Source organism: Acyrthosiphon pisum, chromosome A1 (assembly GCF_005508785.2).
Source record: "Acyrthosiphon pisum isolate AL4f chromosome A1, pea_aphid_22Mar2018_4r6ur, whole genome shotgun sequence".
In the NCBI taxonomy this organism is placed as follows: domain Eukaryota; kingdom Metazoa; phylum Arthropoda; class Insecta; order Hemiptera; family Aphididae; genus Acyrthosiphon; species Acyrthosiphon pisum.
Window position 1 is genome coordinate 36,235,819 of NC_042494.1, and position 20,806 is coordinate 36,256,624.

Genomic DNA, 20,806 nt, shown 5'->3' on the forward strand with positions numbered 1-20,806 from the left:
CAGTGCTGCATATGTATACATTAATAGCTTATTAGGATCATAATTCATAAATAGTTTGCTGTGGTACCCACGGACCCCCACGACCCCACCCACCGAAAAAAAGGGGGGCGGTCACCCCTCTTGGGTTATAGGTTCGGCGCCACTGTTTACAGTGCTTAAAAACAACGAAAACTGATATCTATAGCGAACTAATTGATATAATTTTAAAAAAATTGCTCTAGTTTTATTTATGTAGATATAATGTATACATATACATTTTGGCCAATCTAGTATATTTAGAAGCGATGAGTGAAGAGAAAAAAAGAAGATATATATATATGAACTATAAAGGATAATTTACTAAGAATGCTCACACCTAATTTTTTCATAATTAAATTTATTACAATTTTTAAATGTACTCAAAGACCATTTTTCAAGAATTTTATATACGGTAATTATTAGGTACATTTAAAATTTAAATATTCCAATAATCTGATTTTGAATAACTGCATTTTTGAAGAAAATAAAGAGGGTGGGCACTGGGCATTCATGGTGAATCACCCTGTATACATTTAATTATGTGAGATGTTTATATAGGTTTGTAACGATCAAAATTATATAGAGGTCTCAGTTCTCCTCCCCTCTATTATTTTTTGCCACTTTAAGTACTGCCTAAAACCGATTGTTAAATTAGTCGAATTTGACCTAAGTATATATGTCTATTGTTTTTAAGGCCGTTTTCACTCCATATGAGATCGATAACAGGAATAAGATCTACAATGAATTTCTAAAGATTGTTGATTGAAGACGTGGAGCACCTATTCATATGAATGTTTTATAATAACAAAAATAAACTTTTGTTATTACACTTTGGTTACATTTAACCAAAAAAAAATTCAGTTTTACGACTGTTGTTATTATACTAACCGTTGTAACAGCATACAGTTTTACATACTTTTGCCCCTAGAAAATATAATAAAAATACGTTGATGTGGTTTTTTATTAACCTGATAAGCAGAGATTAAAGCCGAAACTAAAAATGCTGCTATAAATTTGTAAATAAAAATGTCAATACCAATTTATTACGTCATGATTGATAGAATATGCAAATCTATTAAACAGTATTTGAAAATATATTTATTTATTGTTTATTGATTCATTTAAGGCTCTTATAATATACCAACCTACTGATCAAAAATAAAAATGATGTACATGAATTAGTCATTGTATTTGAAAGACTTACAAGCAAGCCTATTGAGATTCCACTGAAACTATATTACATTTTTTAAAAATTATTCGGATATTGTCGGTAGTAGGTATACTTTTTTATGAATGTAGATACTGAAAAATCGAAAACCTACATCTTCGAAGTACATTCATGACTAGATTAACATTTTTTAAAGCAATTACTGTACATTTTTTCAGAACTCATCAAATTTAAAAATCGTTACGGGAAAAATATTCTAATAAAAAATTAAATAAACATCATTGTAAAACAAATACATTCTTCCAAATTATTATTAATACAAATTATATTTATTTTAAAGAGGTTATTAAGGTAACATTTTAATAATCAACATACGATAACTCCTGTATTAGTTTAATCTAAGAATAGTATTTTTTTCATGAAGTGTACGAAAAACACTTTTAATGAGAGTTCATAGTGTTTAACTATAAAATTGTTTTTAAACTCAATTGTTTTATAAATTTAATAGGTGCATTGATCTAAGTCATGTCAATATCCTAAACAGTTATTAGGTCAAACATATAAATAATATATACAACAGTTTTTAAAATGTGTATATTTTATCACCTGCAGAACTAAGTTGAGATTGAACATTTTACCTGTCTTAAACATGTTTTCGGCCTTTTGAATGACAACATTTATAAAAATTAAATGTCCTAAATTATTAAATATAGACTAAAAGCGTACCCCACTAGCGTTTACCCCATTAGCGAACTGGCCTACTCCTGCTGGTATTTATATTACTATAAGCAAAATGTATATACCAGTTAATTTTTCTCTTATATTATTGAATGTTCTGAGTTAAAACCACGCTAATTTTTTAAACAATAAGACGTGTAAATTTTCATTTTTATACAATAGGTATATTATATTATTCTTTATTATGCATGGTAAAATATTCATTTATCAATCCGTAAAATATTAGTTACATTATTTTGTGGAAAAATATATAAATTATAAGAAAAAATTAGAATTAATATATTTTGAATCTTTAAATGTTTATTATTGGTTATAGTCAGTCTTATTTATTGATATATTTATAGCAAAATAAAAACTAAGTTTAGTTTTGACTCAATTTAAAAGATAAAAATTAGGTTATAGAATAACGAGTATTGTGAGTTAGTAGTTCGAGTTCCTATGCCCTATAACGACTACCTACCTATAATTAATGGTAAATTAAATCAAAAGGTACTTTTTTATTATTATTATTTATGATTTATATCAGTGGACAGTATTTCGGAGAATACGACTTATTCGTACGGTTATAACTTAAAAGTAGTCTTATTCTGCTTATAAAAACAGATATTCAAAATGTTTATCATTTTTATTTTATACATTTTCCATACAGATATTTGCAACGAACTCGCACACCATACACTCGCGCGCGTGCGCGCACGCACACATACACAAATCCGGACATACAATTATTTCATTCCGTAAAAGGCTCCACCAGGTTGACGTTCTAACCACGTCCCTCTCCCCTATCATTATACAGTAGTTGACGGTCGTTGTTTTATGCGATTATTTATTATTATTTTTTTTTTCATTCTTATTTTCCCCTCTTTTTCTATTTTCTGTCTCTTTTTCATACCTTCCATTTACTGTTTTAATTTGAACGATTGTATTCCAATGTCGCCCTCAGACGACATGCCCACGTTTGGTCGTCTCTCTCCGCTGGCCATTATTCTCATCAAACCAACACTAACCCATCATCCATCCATCGACGACCGTTTCACGATCAGTAGGTATTTCCACTTTGTCCGTACACAAACCATCATAGCATATCTATACGGTGTACTGGCGATAACAGTTTTTGAAAATATTTTGTATCTGATTTTAACTTGTACTACCTATATACCTATTTATCTGTTTGGTTATTATCTTAGGTATAGGTACCTACTACTCTATCACATTATTCGTGCGAATTCAATATATGCCTACATGTGTCTTCATATATGTGTATACTGTATATATACAAGAAATATAAAATAATCTTTACATGAAAACATTTTTTGTAGATTATTAAACATGTTTACAATGACATATTTAATAATAATAGCAAAATTTGATATATATTTCAGAAATATCTACACTATGGTTTATACTTCCTACTATATTATTAATTATCATTATATTATATTATGATAAATGGTAAATTCTCTGCATACTATTTTTAGCTAAAACGTATCTTCGATTCCTCACCGAGTAGCATTCTAAGATTTAATACCAAGATGTACCTATATGTATATAATATTAAATATATGTTCATATATTAACGGTCTTTATGTGACAAATATGTAATGGCATAGACAGACTTGAAAAGAATAAACAAAATTACCATAAAGTACAAAAGTAACGGTTCGGCGAAATGCCCAATGCATTGCACTAATGACTGTAGGTAAAAAATGGTTTCAGGTGTATACTTAAATATATTTTTTAACATAATAATGAAGATTATGAAAACCCCAGTGAGGTCTATTTGCATAACTGATTTTTGTTTTGTTTTAAGTTCTGGACAAGATGTTTAGTTCATTAGATGTTTTCCTATATAGTACATTATATTATAATATTATTACTATAGTATAATATACATCTTTACATCGCTATAGGTACAGTATACATCTTTAAATGTGGTTGTCTACACGAAATTAAATGTCTACGATCAGTGGAGTAAAATTTTTTTTTTCCGCTATCAATTGCTTCTGTCAATGCGACAATACAAGAGGAGTTAAAACACGCATTGGATATAAATCATTGATCCTGGGAGTTGGGACCATTGTACTGGTCTCTCTATAAAAATAACATTATCTCGTAATGTTTATTTAAGACTGTCAAAACATAAATATTACTCACGATTGGCAACGGACAATAGAAATTACCTGTAGAAACGATTGTTTATATAAAGGGACCAGGAAATATACTGCAGCAGTTGTACCTAGTATTCATTTCGGGATTATTTATTGAATACGGATAACGGTATATAAATGGGGGACACTAAGGGATATCATGGGAAATTGTAAATGAAAACTATACTTGGTATAACTTTTACTTTCATATTATAACTATTGCATTTGCAATGCATGATAATATTACTATAATATTGTAAATACCAAACATTGAAATATACCTCACTGTCAAGTAAACCAACAGACTATGAACGCAGCTATAGGCTATATTATATTTTCAAGAACTGAAAACCCAGTTTGTATTATGCAATCAAGTTATCTATAATTAATGTAATATTATTGTGTTTGATTATTATTTAATTTATACTATTGTCTTATTTTTAATTATACATATAAGAAAAAATAGAAATAATACCAATAATTATCTTATTTATTACCTATTATCCTATAATGATTCTAAAATGTTGAAAGAGTCTCCTGGCTCCTAACTACACTGATCTATCAATGTTTTATTGTCTTAATTAATTACTTCATAAAAATATAAAATATAGGCTAAATCATAAATTATAATGGAATTATTTGTTAAGACAAGTAAAATAATATAGCTTATATAAACTAACAAACTTAACTTTAAAATGTTTATGTATAATTTACTAACTGATTTATATATTTTAACGATTAAGCAATACGATAAATAATTTCCAGTAAAACAAAAATTACTAAGATTTGTTTACTATAATATTAATTAATTTTAGTTATGGCACTCAATGGATGTTAAAAATATAAGATAAGAACAATGATTAAATTGTGATTTTATAATTACATTATTAATCGAATAAATTTAAATCATGAAATCTAAAAATTGTTTACTTCATTTGTCTGATACACTAAATTTTGATTAAATCATTAAAAATATATACCTATATATATAATTAATCACAATTTCGATATTTGTCTAAATTAAAAACTATTGTAATGGGTATGTACTGATATGGATGAATGGTTATTCCTTATTACAGTTTGTGAATTAAAATTAATTTAAAACATTATTTTAAGAGTATATAGGTAACTACGCACTTATTTGTAATTTCAATTTTTAGTCATTGATTTAGATATTAAGAGCAAAATATTTAAAAATTATAATTAGTGGTATCTATTATAAAATATAAGTATGACGTCTGTTGAAAATTTAAAAATGTACCAAAGGTGTCACAAATAGGTTATAAAAATGTTCATATGTCTATAGAAATGTAAACGTATAAAAAAAGAATTATATACACGGAACAACAATCATGTTTGTGTCATTTATCACCGGGAAATATGAGAAAACGTAGTATATAGATACAAATTAAATCGTTCAATTTTCCAATCGATTTCATGCGTTTATTGGTATACAAAGAATTAGTTACAGGGAACAAGGGTAAAAAATGAATGAATAGTTTTGAAAAATAAGAATAATTGTGCTAACGTGTAACGAAAAACCGATGTCTCATTATCCAGTGTTATTACGGATGGCTTAATCATTTGTCATCTTACACCACCGGTCGAAACTCCCATCAACAACGATTATAAATTTGTATTATAATCGCGTAAAAGAATTTTCTCTCTATCGATTACTTTGAACGCCGTGCGTGACACTGATAAATACACGATGAATCGTTACGAATATTATTTTCAAAACCAGATGTTGGTATAGTGCGACTATACGTCTTGATGAAAAAAAAAATACTATTTTGCACGAAAAACTGTAAACGGATAGACTTGGCAATTCTGCAATAGCGCTAACATATAAGAGACATATTGTACATTTTCAATTTATTGTATATAACGCGCGTTTGATAACACGTTCAAATAATAACAAAAAAAAAATATTGTATATCAGTAATCAACATTTCTCATGCATTTCGTGTTAAGGATGCACTGTGTTGTAAAATATTAATGCATCATAATATGGTACCACAATATTTTATACCATAATTATACGCAATATCATGACGTATCCGTTCAATGATGCCTTATAGACGTGAGCCTGTGGACTATGGTATAATAGTTTTCGAGCTTGTCGTCATCGTCTATTGGACAGAATTTTCAAGTATAAGTACATACCTAGTATGATAATATTGTGTAATTGTTTGAAAACAACGCCGCCTATAATATGCGATAGGGATCTCCGATAGTCCGATGTGCACACATTTCGTACAAATAAATAATAATAATAATAACAATAAGAAAAGAAAAAACCGTTGCTTCAAAACGGGGCGTTTCGTTTTGGAAAATCGTTTTTAACCATCCGTCATTACAGGTGTTTGTTTTCTATTAATTTCATTACGTGACCAGTGTTCCGATGGTATAATATTATCTTATGCGTGCATATAATATGTATTATAATATTATATACACAATAGATTATAATATAAATATACGAGCGCGCCCGCCCGCGCCCGAATGATCCCATCGCGTTTTCGACATAATTATTCTATTGGTTGAACCAGAACCGGCTGAAACTGAAATGCATATTAAATGTAATAGCAATATTACTATCGTCGGATGGGTTTTATTTTTATTTCTTGTAGTAAGCTGTTTGCCGGGTGAAAATAATATGAATCTCACGATCCTGGCCCTGTGCTCGCGTATATAGGTAGGTACCTAATGAATAAACTCAAACTGCAAAGAATAATAATTATCGAAAGATATATTATAATGTATACTCCTGTTCTTAATCAATTAAGTCTCGACTGAAACTCGTCTTCCATATTGAATAATCAAAGCCATATATTAATAATATTATAAATCATTGCTTTAACGATGAAAATTAACAAAATTAATAAAAAAAAAAAAATGTAAATATTTACGTATTTACTTATATTATATACATATTTAATTTAAATCGAAATATAATAAATAAATAATTTACAAGCTGTGTCAAGATTGGTTTGACGTTTGAAAATCCTAAGGATCATTCCAGTTAAATTTCAAATTTACATGTTTTTATTATAGCTTATAGGTACCCATATTATATTTAGTAATATAAAATATATTTATTCTTCTGTTTTTAATAATGAATTGAATAATTAAGTCCTCCATAGTTATGGATAAGTGTCTAATTTAAATTTCATAAAAATGTGATCAAGAACACATTATTTGTGAAGTTTAAAAATATAATAGAGGATTAATTATAATAGATATTAGGTAGCATATTTGGAAAATATTAGATATCTATGTGACGTTTAATAATATACCTATATTTTATAATAACGCTTTAAAAATATATACTTTACGAAAAAACATCATAATTAATTTAAATATAATATTAACTTGTAACCATTGATACGATTACAAATAAAAATCATTTGAACATGATTAACATGTGTCATAGTTAAGCAATTAATAAAACTTACCGGGTTATTTTAAGCTAAATTGTTATGAGTGGATGACTTAATAAAATGGAACCAGATGAAACCATATTGTAGACGATTATAGAACGATGATATAAGCAAATCGTGTTTTTATATAGCGTTAGACGCCTACAGGAGATTTTCTGACAAAATGAAATTCCGGTCGTTTTGAATAAAGTGCAAATATTTCCATAATAAACGATAGGGAAGGGAAAAAAATCACGAAATTCCATATTATTATGATTGTGTTCGTAATTTTTATTAAAACGCTCAATTCCTTTATATATATTTTTATATTATTATATAATATTATAATATGCAGTTATTTTCAAAAGAAGACTTAGCATAACATTTAAGCTTTAAAAAAAACTATACATACCTCTCGGGCCAGCACAGCGATTCATCTCTGTACCTGAAATAAGTATAATAATTAATATTATCGGCATGTATTAATAGTGTAATTGTAGCACTTATACTTAATAATATATTTTGGTCAGTGTAATATTTTTAACATAATTAATTAAATTTGCACGTTATAAAATAATATGTAAGCAATTTTTATAGAATTTATATTCAAAAATTTGTATTTACCTACATGTTCAATTGAATTAGACACATTTCAAACTAATTAAATTTAATATTTTCATTAATGATCACTGATTAAATTCAACGAATTATTGTTTGTATCGAAATGTAGTAATAATTTTGAAATTCAAAAAAAAAGTACCTACACAATTAAAACCAAGATAGGATTAATATGTATTGAAAAGTAATTAGTGTCTACGTTTAAAAAAAAGTACCGTGTAGGTATATTAATTAAATATTGTGTAATATTATTTTCGTATGTTCCATCAACAAAACCGGTTCCATTTTTCAATAACTAATATTTTAATAATAATAATAATAAAAAAAAAATGTAAATCTCCGTAATGAGTTTATTCTTTCCAGTGATTTGACTGACTTAAATAATATAGTGAAAACCTTATTGAACAAGACTGCGGTCAGATTAAATTGTTTCACACGGTTGGACAGTCTGGATAGAATTCTTTTATATTTTAGTAATGAACTATATCGAACACAATCAAATCTTAACTACCTATCCTCTCGAATGTATCACAAACTGTTTTCACTGTGTTTTTGTTCCATATGTTGTGCATAGTAATATCATGTTGAGAAATTTGTCAGAATGGCCGATGTTGTCACAATATCAGTCAGTATATATTGTTCATATGTATACTGTATACGATTTTTTAACACCGCATATATATTTATATGTGTATTGTTCACTTTGCTATATGACCGGATAAGTAACGAGATTTTAAAACCAAAAGAAATATTGCAAACATTTATACTTTATAGGTAGGTACATTTCAATAGGGATGAAATTGAAATTGTAATTCACTTTTAGCCCATTCTCTTGTGCACACATGTAATGTATGGAAAAAATCGCAGATACTTTAAAACACTTGCCACCGCTGTAAACACATGTCGCCGAGAAAATACTGAGTATAATATTTCCTATCTGTTTATGTGCATACATTTTGGGGTGGGTTATAGGCGATATTACACACCCTGGTGTACACACATGCAGTGCGTTATCTCTCAAAAATCTCACGGGTGTCCAAACCAACGATTTATTTTTATTGCTCATCGATTACAATCTGCCGGCACCAACCGTAACAGGTTGCGCGATAACTCATAATATGATACCTACACGATATTATTATTATATACCTACCTACTATCGATGTTAATCTCCACAACATCTTAATATTATTGTTGTTATACCCGAAACATATGTCAAACGGGACTTATACGGTAGGGTGAGGAAAATTTGACACAACTTTGGAAATTAATTAGTAACATACCCGAGTCCACCACGTGTGCATTATGGACCTTAACGATTGTTTTAATCGTTGTTTGAATGTGAGAGGGAGTTATTCCCCATCGCTATTTTAACCACAAACGCTACGTATGTATTGAATGCAATAATCAAAAAAATGGACACATGCTTTACACGAGGGGCATATTATATACCATATTATATTCGAAGTATAAACCACAACAGTAAAGAAGGTTTGTGGACATTTAAAATTGAAAAGTGATGACTGTCTATGGCGAATCATAGAATTTGATAAGCAATATTCTGTATAACGTTTTAATTTAAAAATAAAATATGTAAGTAGTTATATTGATTTGTATTAAAATGTACAAATAAAATAATTAAATATGTATAAATACAATATTTTAATATTATTACTATCAATATTGAACCAATAAAATAAAAATATGTCACAAACTTTAATCAAAGATGTGCAGTGGCATATATTTTGGTTGTACGAAATCTTAAAAGTCTTAGTTCAAGTTGTAATTTTAGTATTTTACAAGTGATTAAATTTGAATAGGTCAAATAAACACTATAACCTTAAACATTATGACGCGACCTTAAAGTCGATAATAATACTACATGCACGTCAAAACTGCATAGTGCATACTTTCCAACAGGACTTGGCAGTCATCACAGTGTTCATATACTTATAAAATTTATGTTTGACAAAATATACTATTTCAGACCATCGTCGATAAACTCGAATTTTCCTTAAACTTTTACAACTATTTTCTCATCAAGTTAATTACCTGAGGGACTAATGTTGTATTATAGTGGTATACGTCTAATAAGGTTTTATAACTTTTCCAATAGCAGACAAGGATATCGGCGACGTGCATGTATAAAATCGGTAGGTACCACAGTTTACTCTCAATTCCTTAGAGGCTCTTCGACGAGTGTAAAAAAAACCCTCAAGTCATTTTTTTTCAGCTTTAAAAATTAATCCCATTAAAGTGAAGACTTCGTTCTTATTGCATGGTGGGGTAAGTAGAGTGACGTCTTTGCTGCGCAGCCTGCGGTGTATATAATATATTCATGCGGTTTTCTCTTTCATAAGCACCTCTGATATTTTCGAAATATGCACTCCGCCGTCGCCCCCGGAGTGATTTGCATTACAGAAGAAAAACAATCTCAAGTAAATCCGATATGAGGGGTGTTAGATGAGCACACTGTTACTACCAACGAGTTTTAAAGCTCCAGCAAAGTGCAATTTCAGTGGAACAAGACAAAGCTACACATGTTTTGAATTTTCTTTGATTTATGGATATAATATTATTTGTATGTAAAATATAAGGTGACACAAGAGTTATGTATATAGTTTACTCAAAAATACATAAATAATATTATAAAAGATTGTGGCGTATCAATAATAAAATGCATCATTTAAAGTTAAACGATAAGCATAATTATAAATAATATTGCGATGAACCTAGCTCACGTCATAATAATATCGTATCATTTTATACAGTACATATACCACAAATATAACAATATATTAATAAAAAAAAATTTGAATATTTTTATCAATACCTTCTAGATTTTTAAATTTACACATTTTCTAAAATTATATTTTGAATTTAATAGATAAGTATAGTAAAAAATAACTTATTGCAATCTAATTTTACAAAATAAATTAATCAAAACATTTCTATATAAGAAATATCAATGCAATATACTTATTTAATATTAAATGTAGGTATTTTTGATTAAAATATTTTAAGCATTTAAATTTGTGTATTTTATATTATTTTTGAACTATATATTTAACTATTTAAGAGAGGTTAAGACAAATGTAAAAATAAAAGTAGAATTATTTTTTTTACATTCTAATTGTATGCTTAATAGTATCTAAAATTGCCTTATCTCGAGTAAATTTAAAACAAACTAAATACGTGAATCATTTGATTTATTCTAATAAATCACGATGAAATAACAATACATATTTCGACTCTAAACCACCTGTTTGGCTGTTTATTTATATATTATAAATACATTTACAGTATACACTACACATCACTATACATTTATATTATTTTGTGTACAATAGAATCAAAGAAAAAGAAATGAAAAAATATTTGATAATGTGTATCATGCGTGTATGGGTGTACAATATAATGACAGCAATGTGTACGCGGCGTTTTGGTAGAGGTGGGTCCGAACACCTTCGTCGAAAACCACTGCAGCGTCCAGCAGTCTGAGGCCAAAAATATGAAAGGAACAAAATGTAATTATCGGTTATGGAGGACCGCAAATTACCCAGGACAGACGTAAAAGTACTCACACATCGCACAATGGTGTAAATAATTATTACTGTACGTACAATCCGAATTTCCCACCTCTAGACTCGTGGATTATTGTAATCATTCGGACGAAGTCATTGTTTTTTTTTTTTCATTTTTTTTCTTCCCTCCCCATTCCGACATACGTGACGGTTCCCTTCATTACTCGTCGTGACCAATACGCAGGTGTACGATACGGAATTACCGATGTACGTTTTGGAGATAATAAATGCTCTTCTATAGTATTATAGGTACTGCAGGTATATGTGTATATAATATGCGCATATGTTTATAGGATCGAACCAAATAATAGATGTGAGTGCCGTTAAAACAGTTTTCTAACATGCTCCTACCATAGATACATTATATTAATCATTAGATATGTATTTGCCCATTAAATATAAACTCTATTTCTTTTTCACGGACAAATTTGGTATAATATTTTTAACTCCGGGTTGAATTTATTGCGTAACTATATTTATAAAATATACTTGAAATTATTTGTCATCTAATGATAGAGTAACGTTAAAATATTAAATGTAGGTACATTATTTATTATGGTACTTCTTAGTTGTATTTAAAACAAATGTATAATTTACAATTTTAAATTTATTGAAAATATTTAACTATAACCTTAGATGATATATATTTTTCTAATTAAGAATATATAAAAAGGTCAATTTTCCTAATAATAGTGTTCGTAAAGCCAAATATTTCTTTGATATTATGTTCTAAAGATTTTTGACCTAGATGTTAGAACGATGCAGTAACAGTATTTATTGTATAAATGAGGGTACAATATATTATACTATAAGAAGGTATTAACTATTAACAGTAATAAGTATTTAACATGAAAACCAATATTTTAAATTTAATTTGTCTGGATGTATCAGCTACAGAAAAATAAGTTTTAGAATATTATCCTAATAAAAGTAAAAATACAAACAATAAATGGTAGATATAAACTTTATTATTCGCACAAATCGATTAATCTGGAATTGTGTCCTAAACTCCTAAATATATTTAAAAAAAATTATAATTGTATAGGTATCATAAGTTCTTCTTATCGCCTATTTAATTTTTAATTTTATAAGCTTTCAGCGTGTCAATGTATCTAAAATGCGTTGACCGAAACTTACTTGAATATTCACTTATATGGATAGTTGATAAAATATAATAGGAATTCATTAATACTATCCATGGTCACTAATAGCATATTATTAAAACAAAAATAACTGGTTTCATAATTACTGTTTAAACTTAAATACATGCACAGACACAATAAAGATACAATAAAGACTTTAGGTATGCAATTTATTATACATTTACAACTCGCGAAATATACACTTTGATTTTCTAACTGCATACCTAGTGCATACTTTAGTTTTTAAGAATCACTCTGTCTTAAGTTACACATTGTTTTAAGTCCTTAGAAATTCAATTTAGTCATTAAAAAAAGTAGTTTAACATTTTTCTCAAAATTAAAATACTTAAATCAGTTATGAAAACGAAAATGAAAAAATGTTACTGAATATAATCTTTTGATTTCTAAAGTTTAAATTTACAAAAAAATGTTTGAACTAGTATTCTAGGTAGGTATAATAAATCATAAATGTATAATATAATATATTCAATAGCATATTACATAAACGAATAAATTAAATTCATTAAATATTCGCTATATTTAAAGAGTCTAATATACATACATACATTGCCACTATACCTATAAATATGTTTTAGTACAAACAAGATAGGAACAAATTTACTCCGACATGGAAAGAGATTATGTCTTGCCATATAATAGATTATTATAATTATTAAAAATAATAATATTGTTCAAGCAATTGTGTACAAGATATTATAAAATTCACATTCACCAATCAATCATATTTTCTGTTGTGACTTGCGATCGTAAGGAAATCGATCGTAGGTTGTAGGATTCCCAGAACCAGCATCCTAGATGTCTATACCAGATAGTACATGCACATTCACACGTACCTACACATATTATTATTATAGTATCATAATAATACATTGTATAGAATAAAATTAAAATCATTGGATAATATAATGATTCTGTCACGCATCAGCAATAAAACAGTTGTTATAAATATATTTTTTAAAAAAATAATAAAAAAATATTGTCCACCGTGTTTGTTCACTGCGAATAATTCATATCGCGATTATAATATTATTCTGCCATTGACAAACTACGGTATTATACGTGTTTACGCGCTAGTTTCAGTTTAAATAACAGACATGACACATCACATATCAGTCAAGTCAAGCAGTTGCACACATGCGACCCGATGAATTGCAAGTAGAATGCAAATTAGTATGCACACGGCACAGGTTAGAAGTTTCTATTTCGATTGGCTACCTATAGTATTCTGTTTTCATTGTTAGTATTGACGAATTAAAATACCATCATATTATTATCGCAATATTTTGATAGCCTACAAAACTTGGCTTCTATAATTGCCCATGCATTTAAGATGCATGTGCATGCAAGTTCTGCATACAATTTAGGTTAAAATGTTACTGTCATAATATCATATCTTATAAATCAGGCATTTGTACCTATATAATTATAATTATTTAGATTTGTCCATACGGACTGTTACTTATTCTTATACATAATATATATTATGTATACATATTTAATTTTTTTTTATACCAAGCAATACTTTATGATCAAAAACTCAATAGCTTATTTTTATATTCTTAAACTGAAACATTGAATTACTCACGTAGTAATGAAAATTTTTTTTTAAGTTATTATTATATGTATTTTATATTATTATGAATCAAATATAACATATAAGTACTATCCTTATTTAGGTGTCATACTTATTATACATACATATCAATTCTGTTGTGATGATTACAAATAATATAAAATTACGTTTAAATTATAAATCCAATGATGCTTATACGATATTAGTATATACTTTCAATAGATTAGTGTAGCAAGTAACAACTCAAATATATATAGGTACATATTTCAGTTATACGTGGTTTCATATATTAAATGTTACGTTCTTACAAACTCACTTGGGAAGTAGGTACCAATTTACTATACCTACCAATATAATATGTTTAATACACTTTTTACACTTTTGTATAAAATAATTCAATACAACGTTAAGAATACCATGCATAATACGATATAATATTGGTGTATTAAAAAAATTCGCATCACTGCCTATGAGTATAACATCACATTAGAGGGGCTGACCGCGAAATATACTATTATATTATACGTTATATACCTACGTAATATTTAAGATAATTTTTTCTGTCGTCGTATATATAATATTGTATACAAAATAATAATATAATGTACGTTCTCTGGATGATAATGATAATTATATGTATAGGTCTTCCGCACTCTGTCGTAAATGTTATAATATGATGTATACACACCGCGGCAGAGGAGTTGAGGAGTTAAGAATTTGCAATGGCACTGATATTATACGGGACTGACAACAACGGACGGACAAACCCTATAAACAGACGCGTCTGCTTGGGACCAGTTTTCGAGTCTCGTTTTTCCGTAATGGTCTATTCGCTTCGTGTCTGGATAAAAAACCGTCGTGGTTACAATATGACTATACATATATATATATATATGTATACAAAACGCTATAAAACGCTACCTACCTATCTTTTTTTCTTTCTTATATTTTCTTATTTACCTCGAATTTTTCTTGCCTATTTTTTTCCCCCGGCTTACGACATCCCAAATAGGGCCTGATCGTGTTAATTATCTGCATCTGAGGTACGGACGGGAGTAATTAAAAATCCGTGACGCGACATAATTGAAATTTAATCGGATAAACAATGGCCAGACAACAGTCATCATACGCATTAGACACGAGTCCAATAAAGAATCGACTGATACTCCTCAATTTTTTTCAGTCTTTCTACGTCAGAAAAAAAAAAACGGAAAGAGGTATGCAATTTATGTAACATTACCATTTGTGGGACCCAAAAGCCTGTAGGCAATCGACATGTTAAAATAGTATTCATAAAGAAATGTGTACGTTTTTTTTTGTAATTTAAAATTTTTTGAGGTCACCTAGTTTGACCATACAATGGGCTGATACATATTTGTGTCTTCCTGACGCTTTGATGAACTGATATAGTGACAAGTATAAGATTAAAAATACATAAGACGAGTTTATACGGTTCATAAACAGTCGTTAAAACTAACGCTTACAAATCCAGACAAATATTTCATTAAAGTTGGAATTTGTAATTTTTCACACTAAAACAACCTACCTATAGACTATACAGTATTAGTATAATAAAGGTACCTAAAATTGTCATTTGTAAGTGCATACTAAAAAAAAATAATTGAACAATGACTTATTTTCTGTCAGATAATATTTATAAATATTACTTACCTATATATTATTATATATATATATATCAAATACCAGTAGTTATTAATTCATGTTAGTGTTTGTAAATAAATATTTTTTTAACATTTAAATTCAATGAAAATCATTTATTTATTTTATTAGAAGGGGCTAGAATATAATTGCAGTTAAATTTTTTTATAAATGCTAATTATGTTATGTTATGAGAAGAGACTCGCGAGCCACCAAATATATTAATAAAAATTGAAGAGCCAAGATGTAAAAAAAAAAAGGTCATATTACTATATATTATATGACCTTTTTTTTTTTTTACATCTTGCCTCTTACGTTAATATTTACGTCAAATGTTACGTTAAGATGCGAGCCGCAAAAGTCTATGACGCGAGCCGCGGATTGACCATCCCTGCTATATGTTATTCAATAAAAATGTACTAAGAAAATGTTTAGAAATTAATAATAACTGTAGGTACCTACTACCTACATAGCGAAAATCCATTAAAATTTCAGGGGGGCTAACATCATTAACAACAATGGGAGCGGGGGGCTTCGATCCTACAAAACTAAAGAAGGAGTGGGGTTAACAGACTTTGGGAAAGGCTAAGCCCCCTCACCCCTTCCCAATCCCATTTTCCGCCAATGGGTTAGGTAAGATTAGGTTACCTGCCTATTATACATGTAGACATTTTAAAAACTGTTGCTAAAAACTTCCTTCACTTCATATATACAATATACGTATATCTTGCAGATAATAATTATCCTTTTGAGTATATCTAGCCTTAAGTTTAGTTTTATATTTTATATAATGGTCTCTATTAGCGTGTTATTCTATTCTGTATACAATTTTAAATTGCACTTGATTTTTATATTTTCTATACCACAGTATTGACTTATTTTATATTAATGTGATTATATTACTGTTTCTGTATATACCATACTGTATAAGCATTAAGCACGATAAGGATATATTATGTCCGTTAAATTAATAATAAATAAATAAAGTATATAATGTATATTCTACAAATGTCAAGTACAATATTTATAAATATTTCAAATAAGACTTTTATTTTATTGCTTTATTCCTTACAATTACATATTTATTCTGAAAACTAAATAAAGTTATATAATGGTTTAAATAAAAAACCGATAGCGTGGAATCGGGAAGATAAGCTTGTACTTTTTCAATGGCCATCCATAGGTTGAAAATATCAGGTAATGGTTTACGGCGTGTTAAACTGTGTGTTAACGGTTCTTTCTAAGCGCTTATATGGGGTGTCTAATGGATCCGAGCAAAGGCCATTTTTGTGCTCAAGTATGGAATAAAATTTTAAGACCAAATAGCTAGGTACTTCCTTGATACACATCGGTTATCTCTTAGCATTACATCTATGGTCTAGCTAAGATGTCTGTGTATATCTACTTCATGTCTACTCGGTAAAATTTAAACGTTATAATAATACAAACGTGTGAGTAAACAACTATTGGAATCTCACAAAAACATTTTTTTAAACATTTTGTCAAAAAATACTAGAATAAAATTATCAATGTACTCTATTTTTTTATTTGTTTAAATGAAAAATCATTGACTATAGAAAAAAAAGACTTTAATAAATGTCCTTGATGGGCTTGATTAAAGAAGAAAAACGTGATACTCTGTATATAGCCTGGCGAATTTGACTGCGTAATTTAATAGCTACTGGTGTGAAGTAATTTATCGGCATTCGACGACAATATTTATAACATATGCCATTACCCGTACACGACTACTTTGAAAGAATTAACCAACAAAACACGATAGTTACGTCTGGACACAAGATTTCAATTAAAACGAACATGATGCCTACTGCATCGACCTGTATGTATGTGCCATTTATGTTTGTGATAATGAGTTAGATTTATGAGATATAAATACCTATCCGAGAAACATTTTGTTTCGTGTATGTACTTACTTACTTATTATATTAAACAACGAATCAATTTTATTTAACAATTTGTTTTTGATAATAATACAATTTATATCTATTTATTTTTATATTAGTCAGCAACTAAAATAAAAAATGTTCTATGGTTTAATGAATAAAACGTACTTTTTTACCATAGTTCAAGGTATAATTTGTCATAGATCCAACAAAAACGTATACAAAATAGTTGAAAATACCATTTTTAAACAACAGTTTTTTAAGAGGTTATACTAATTATTCTGAGAGTTCTTTAAATAACCCTCCTTTAATATGTAATGAAAACTTAAGCTTGTCATGAACTGTACTTAATTATTGTACTACCTACAAATAGTAATCAATAAAAAAATAGAGTCTAAAATATTTTTGTAGTAGGTACCTTTCAAAATAATAATATATTTAAAATAAATAAATATACACCTATTACATATTTTAGATTATTTGTTAATTTATTTTATGGTGTACAATGTATATTTTACTAAAACAAATTATTAATAATAATAATAATAATAATAATAATAATAATAATAATAATATTAATTAAATATTGAGACTTAGTTTTTGTAATGCATTCGATTATAAATACATTTTATATAAATACCTATTTATAAGAACTGGTTTTAAATATAATTTTCAATAATTTATTCATATTAATGGGTAAGATAATCGTTTTATTATTCACTAATAGAATCATTATAACTAATTATTATTATTATTATTATTATTTTTATTCTAAAAAAAATAAATTTATCTACTATTTTGTATTTTAAGTGGAACAGAAAAGTTGATTGTATGATAAACCATGATGTCACATGTGTGATTCAAGTTTTCAAAATAAACACTTGTTATTTTTGTTACGAGTTAAACAAATGATTTATTTGGCATATTATAATGAGGTAGGTACATAGAATTTGAAATTATAGTAAGTATAAAATATTATAAAACTAATGATCCTCGGTATTGTTATGGAAATTAAACAATTATTGTCCATTTGAAATTTTATACATATTTATTTTTATACCTATTTTTTTTTATATTTCAGTTTTAGACTATAATAGCCAATAGATAAGTATTTTTTTGACGACTAATGTTACACTAAACATAACATTATATTCTTTTTCAACGTTGAAAATTAATAATAAATATTTATTTTATTTAATTGCAGTTAAATTTTTATAAAATGTATAGTTAAATAAAACAGTGTTCTACTATAATGAGTGGCCAAACACTTATATTGATATTGACTTACCCATAATCGTTTTAGTATGAGTGTGATATAAACGCTACATGTTGTACTATAATAAGTGACAAATTGATAACTTTAACACGTAGTTATCAAAAGATAAAAATACATGAGACTAAGAATTTAAAAATTAGTTAAAATTATGACACATCATCTTTAGTGCAGGGTACCATCGTCGCCATCCGTTTTATTATTGAAATGTCGACGGGGACTTTGAAGAATTTGGAGTGGCAATCGTCGTTGTTCATTTCGCCTTAATAAATCAAAGACTTTTGTCCATATAACACTCATATATATGCGCATCGAAGGGTGTAAGTCCGTCTAGTATCGGGTGACAATACGGCTTTCGGTCGTATCTCCCCTGCACCATTCCATCTACCATCGCCGTTCCATACGTTTATATATATATATTTAAAAAGCTTTTCGCTGTAATGCCCGCGCGGAAAAGCTGCGGATGATTTGTGTGGAATTCGTGTCGGGTTTATTAGAGTCGACCGTCCCCTTTAACCCGGCGCTGGGTCGGCTGTGTTCCAGCTGACTTTCGACAATCACCCGCGTGCACCATACACGCACATTCATCCCCACGCCGTCGTCACCGTCGCTCAAATATTATTTACGACGTCTAATAATAATCCCCACGACGACGCTCCCGCACGTCTCCTGTGTCCTGTATTTCTTTTCCCGACGCCCAAATTGCTCAGGATTAATAAAACACTATACCGCACTAATAGTCCTAACGAAAACTATAGGTACCTTAGCTGCATATATATATATATATGAAATTATGTGCGCCCGTGTGGGGGGTTGTGCATCGTATACAGATTATAATGCTATATTATTATATTATGTTATGATGGTGAGTAATATAAATAATACAAGCATGTCCATATGTGGCACTTTTATATACTAGAAAATAATAATATTAATTATTTTGATTAATAATAATAAATTCTTATTGAAACAATTAATATTAATGCGTCTCATTTGATTCTTCTACGATAGACCATTGTATATTATTTTGTTTATGAACATTTTATTATGATGACAAAATTGAATGATGTGATAGAAATAATATACATTTAATTACAATTTCATCAAGATCTTACATAATATCTGAATTTGAATTTGGTGTGCTCGTAATGGCTTTCCCAATACTCGACTAATATTTATATTTTTTTAAGTAAGTAGGTGTTTATTTATTTATTCGATTTTTAATGTAATTTATTTTTAGCGTTCAATAAAATTAATATAGGTACTTATCTACCTACAATATTTTATATTATGGCCTAATTCAATGCATTTAATTATAGTATCAGCTATTTTTTTTATTACAATTAATAAATACCTAATAGTATTATAAAGTGCATCAATGATTGTGTAAAAGTAAGTACTAAGTACCTGCATATAAAGATACAAAAAGACAAAGTTTAATTTTACTAAAAAGTAAAATTTGTCAAACAATCTATTGGAATATGTATTATAATCCTGTATAATGTTTTATTCATTGTTTATTTTTTGCTGAATTTGAGT

At 28.0% G+C, this 20,806-nt stretch overlaps 1 protein-coding gene across 1 annotated transcript in view; it reads right to left on the reverse strand.

Moving 5' to 3' along the window:
- The window catches only part of LOC100160332 (protein trachealess), a 128,000-nt gene that overhangs the window by 97,322 nt on the left and 9,872 nt on the right, over positions 1-20,806 (reverse strand). The window contains exon 2 of the mRNA XM_008185324.3: positions 7,906-7,938. Within this exon, the coding sequence (XP_008183546.1) occupies positions 7,906-7,938 (33 nt within the window). The remainder of the gene's footprint in view (positions 1-7,905; positions 7,939-20,806) is intronic.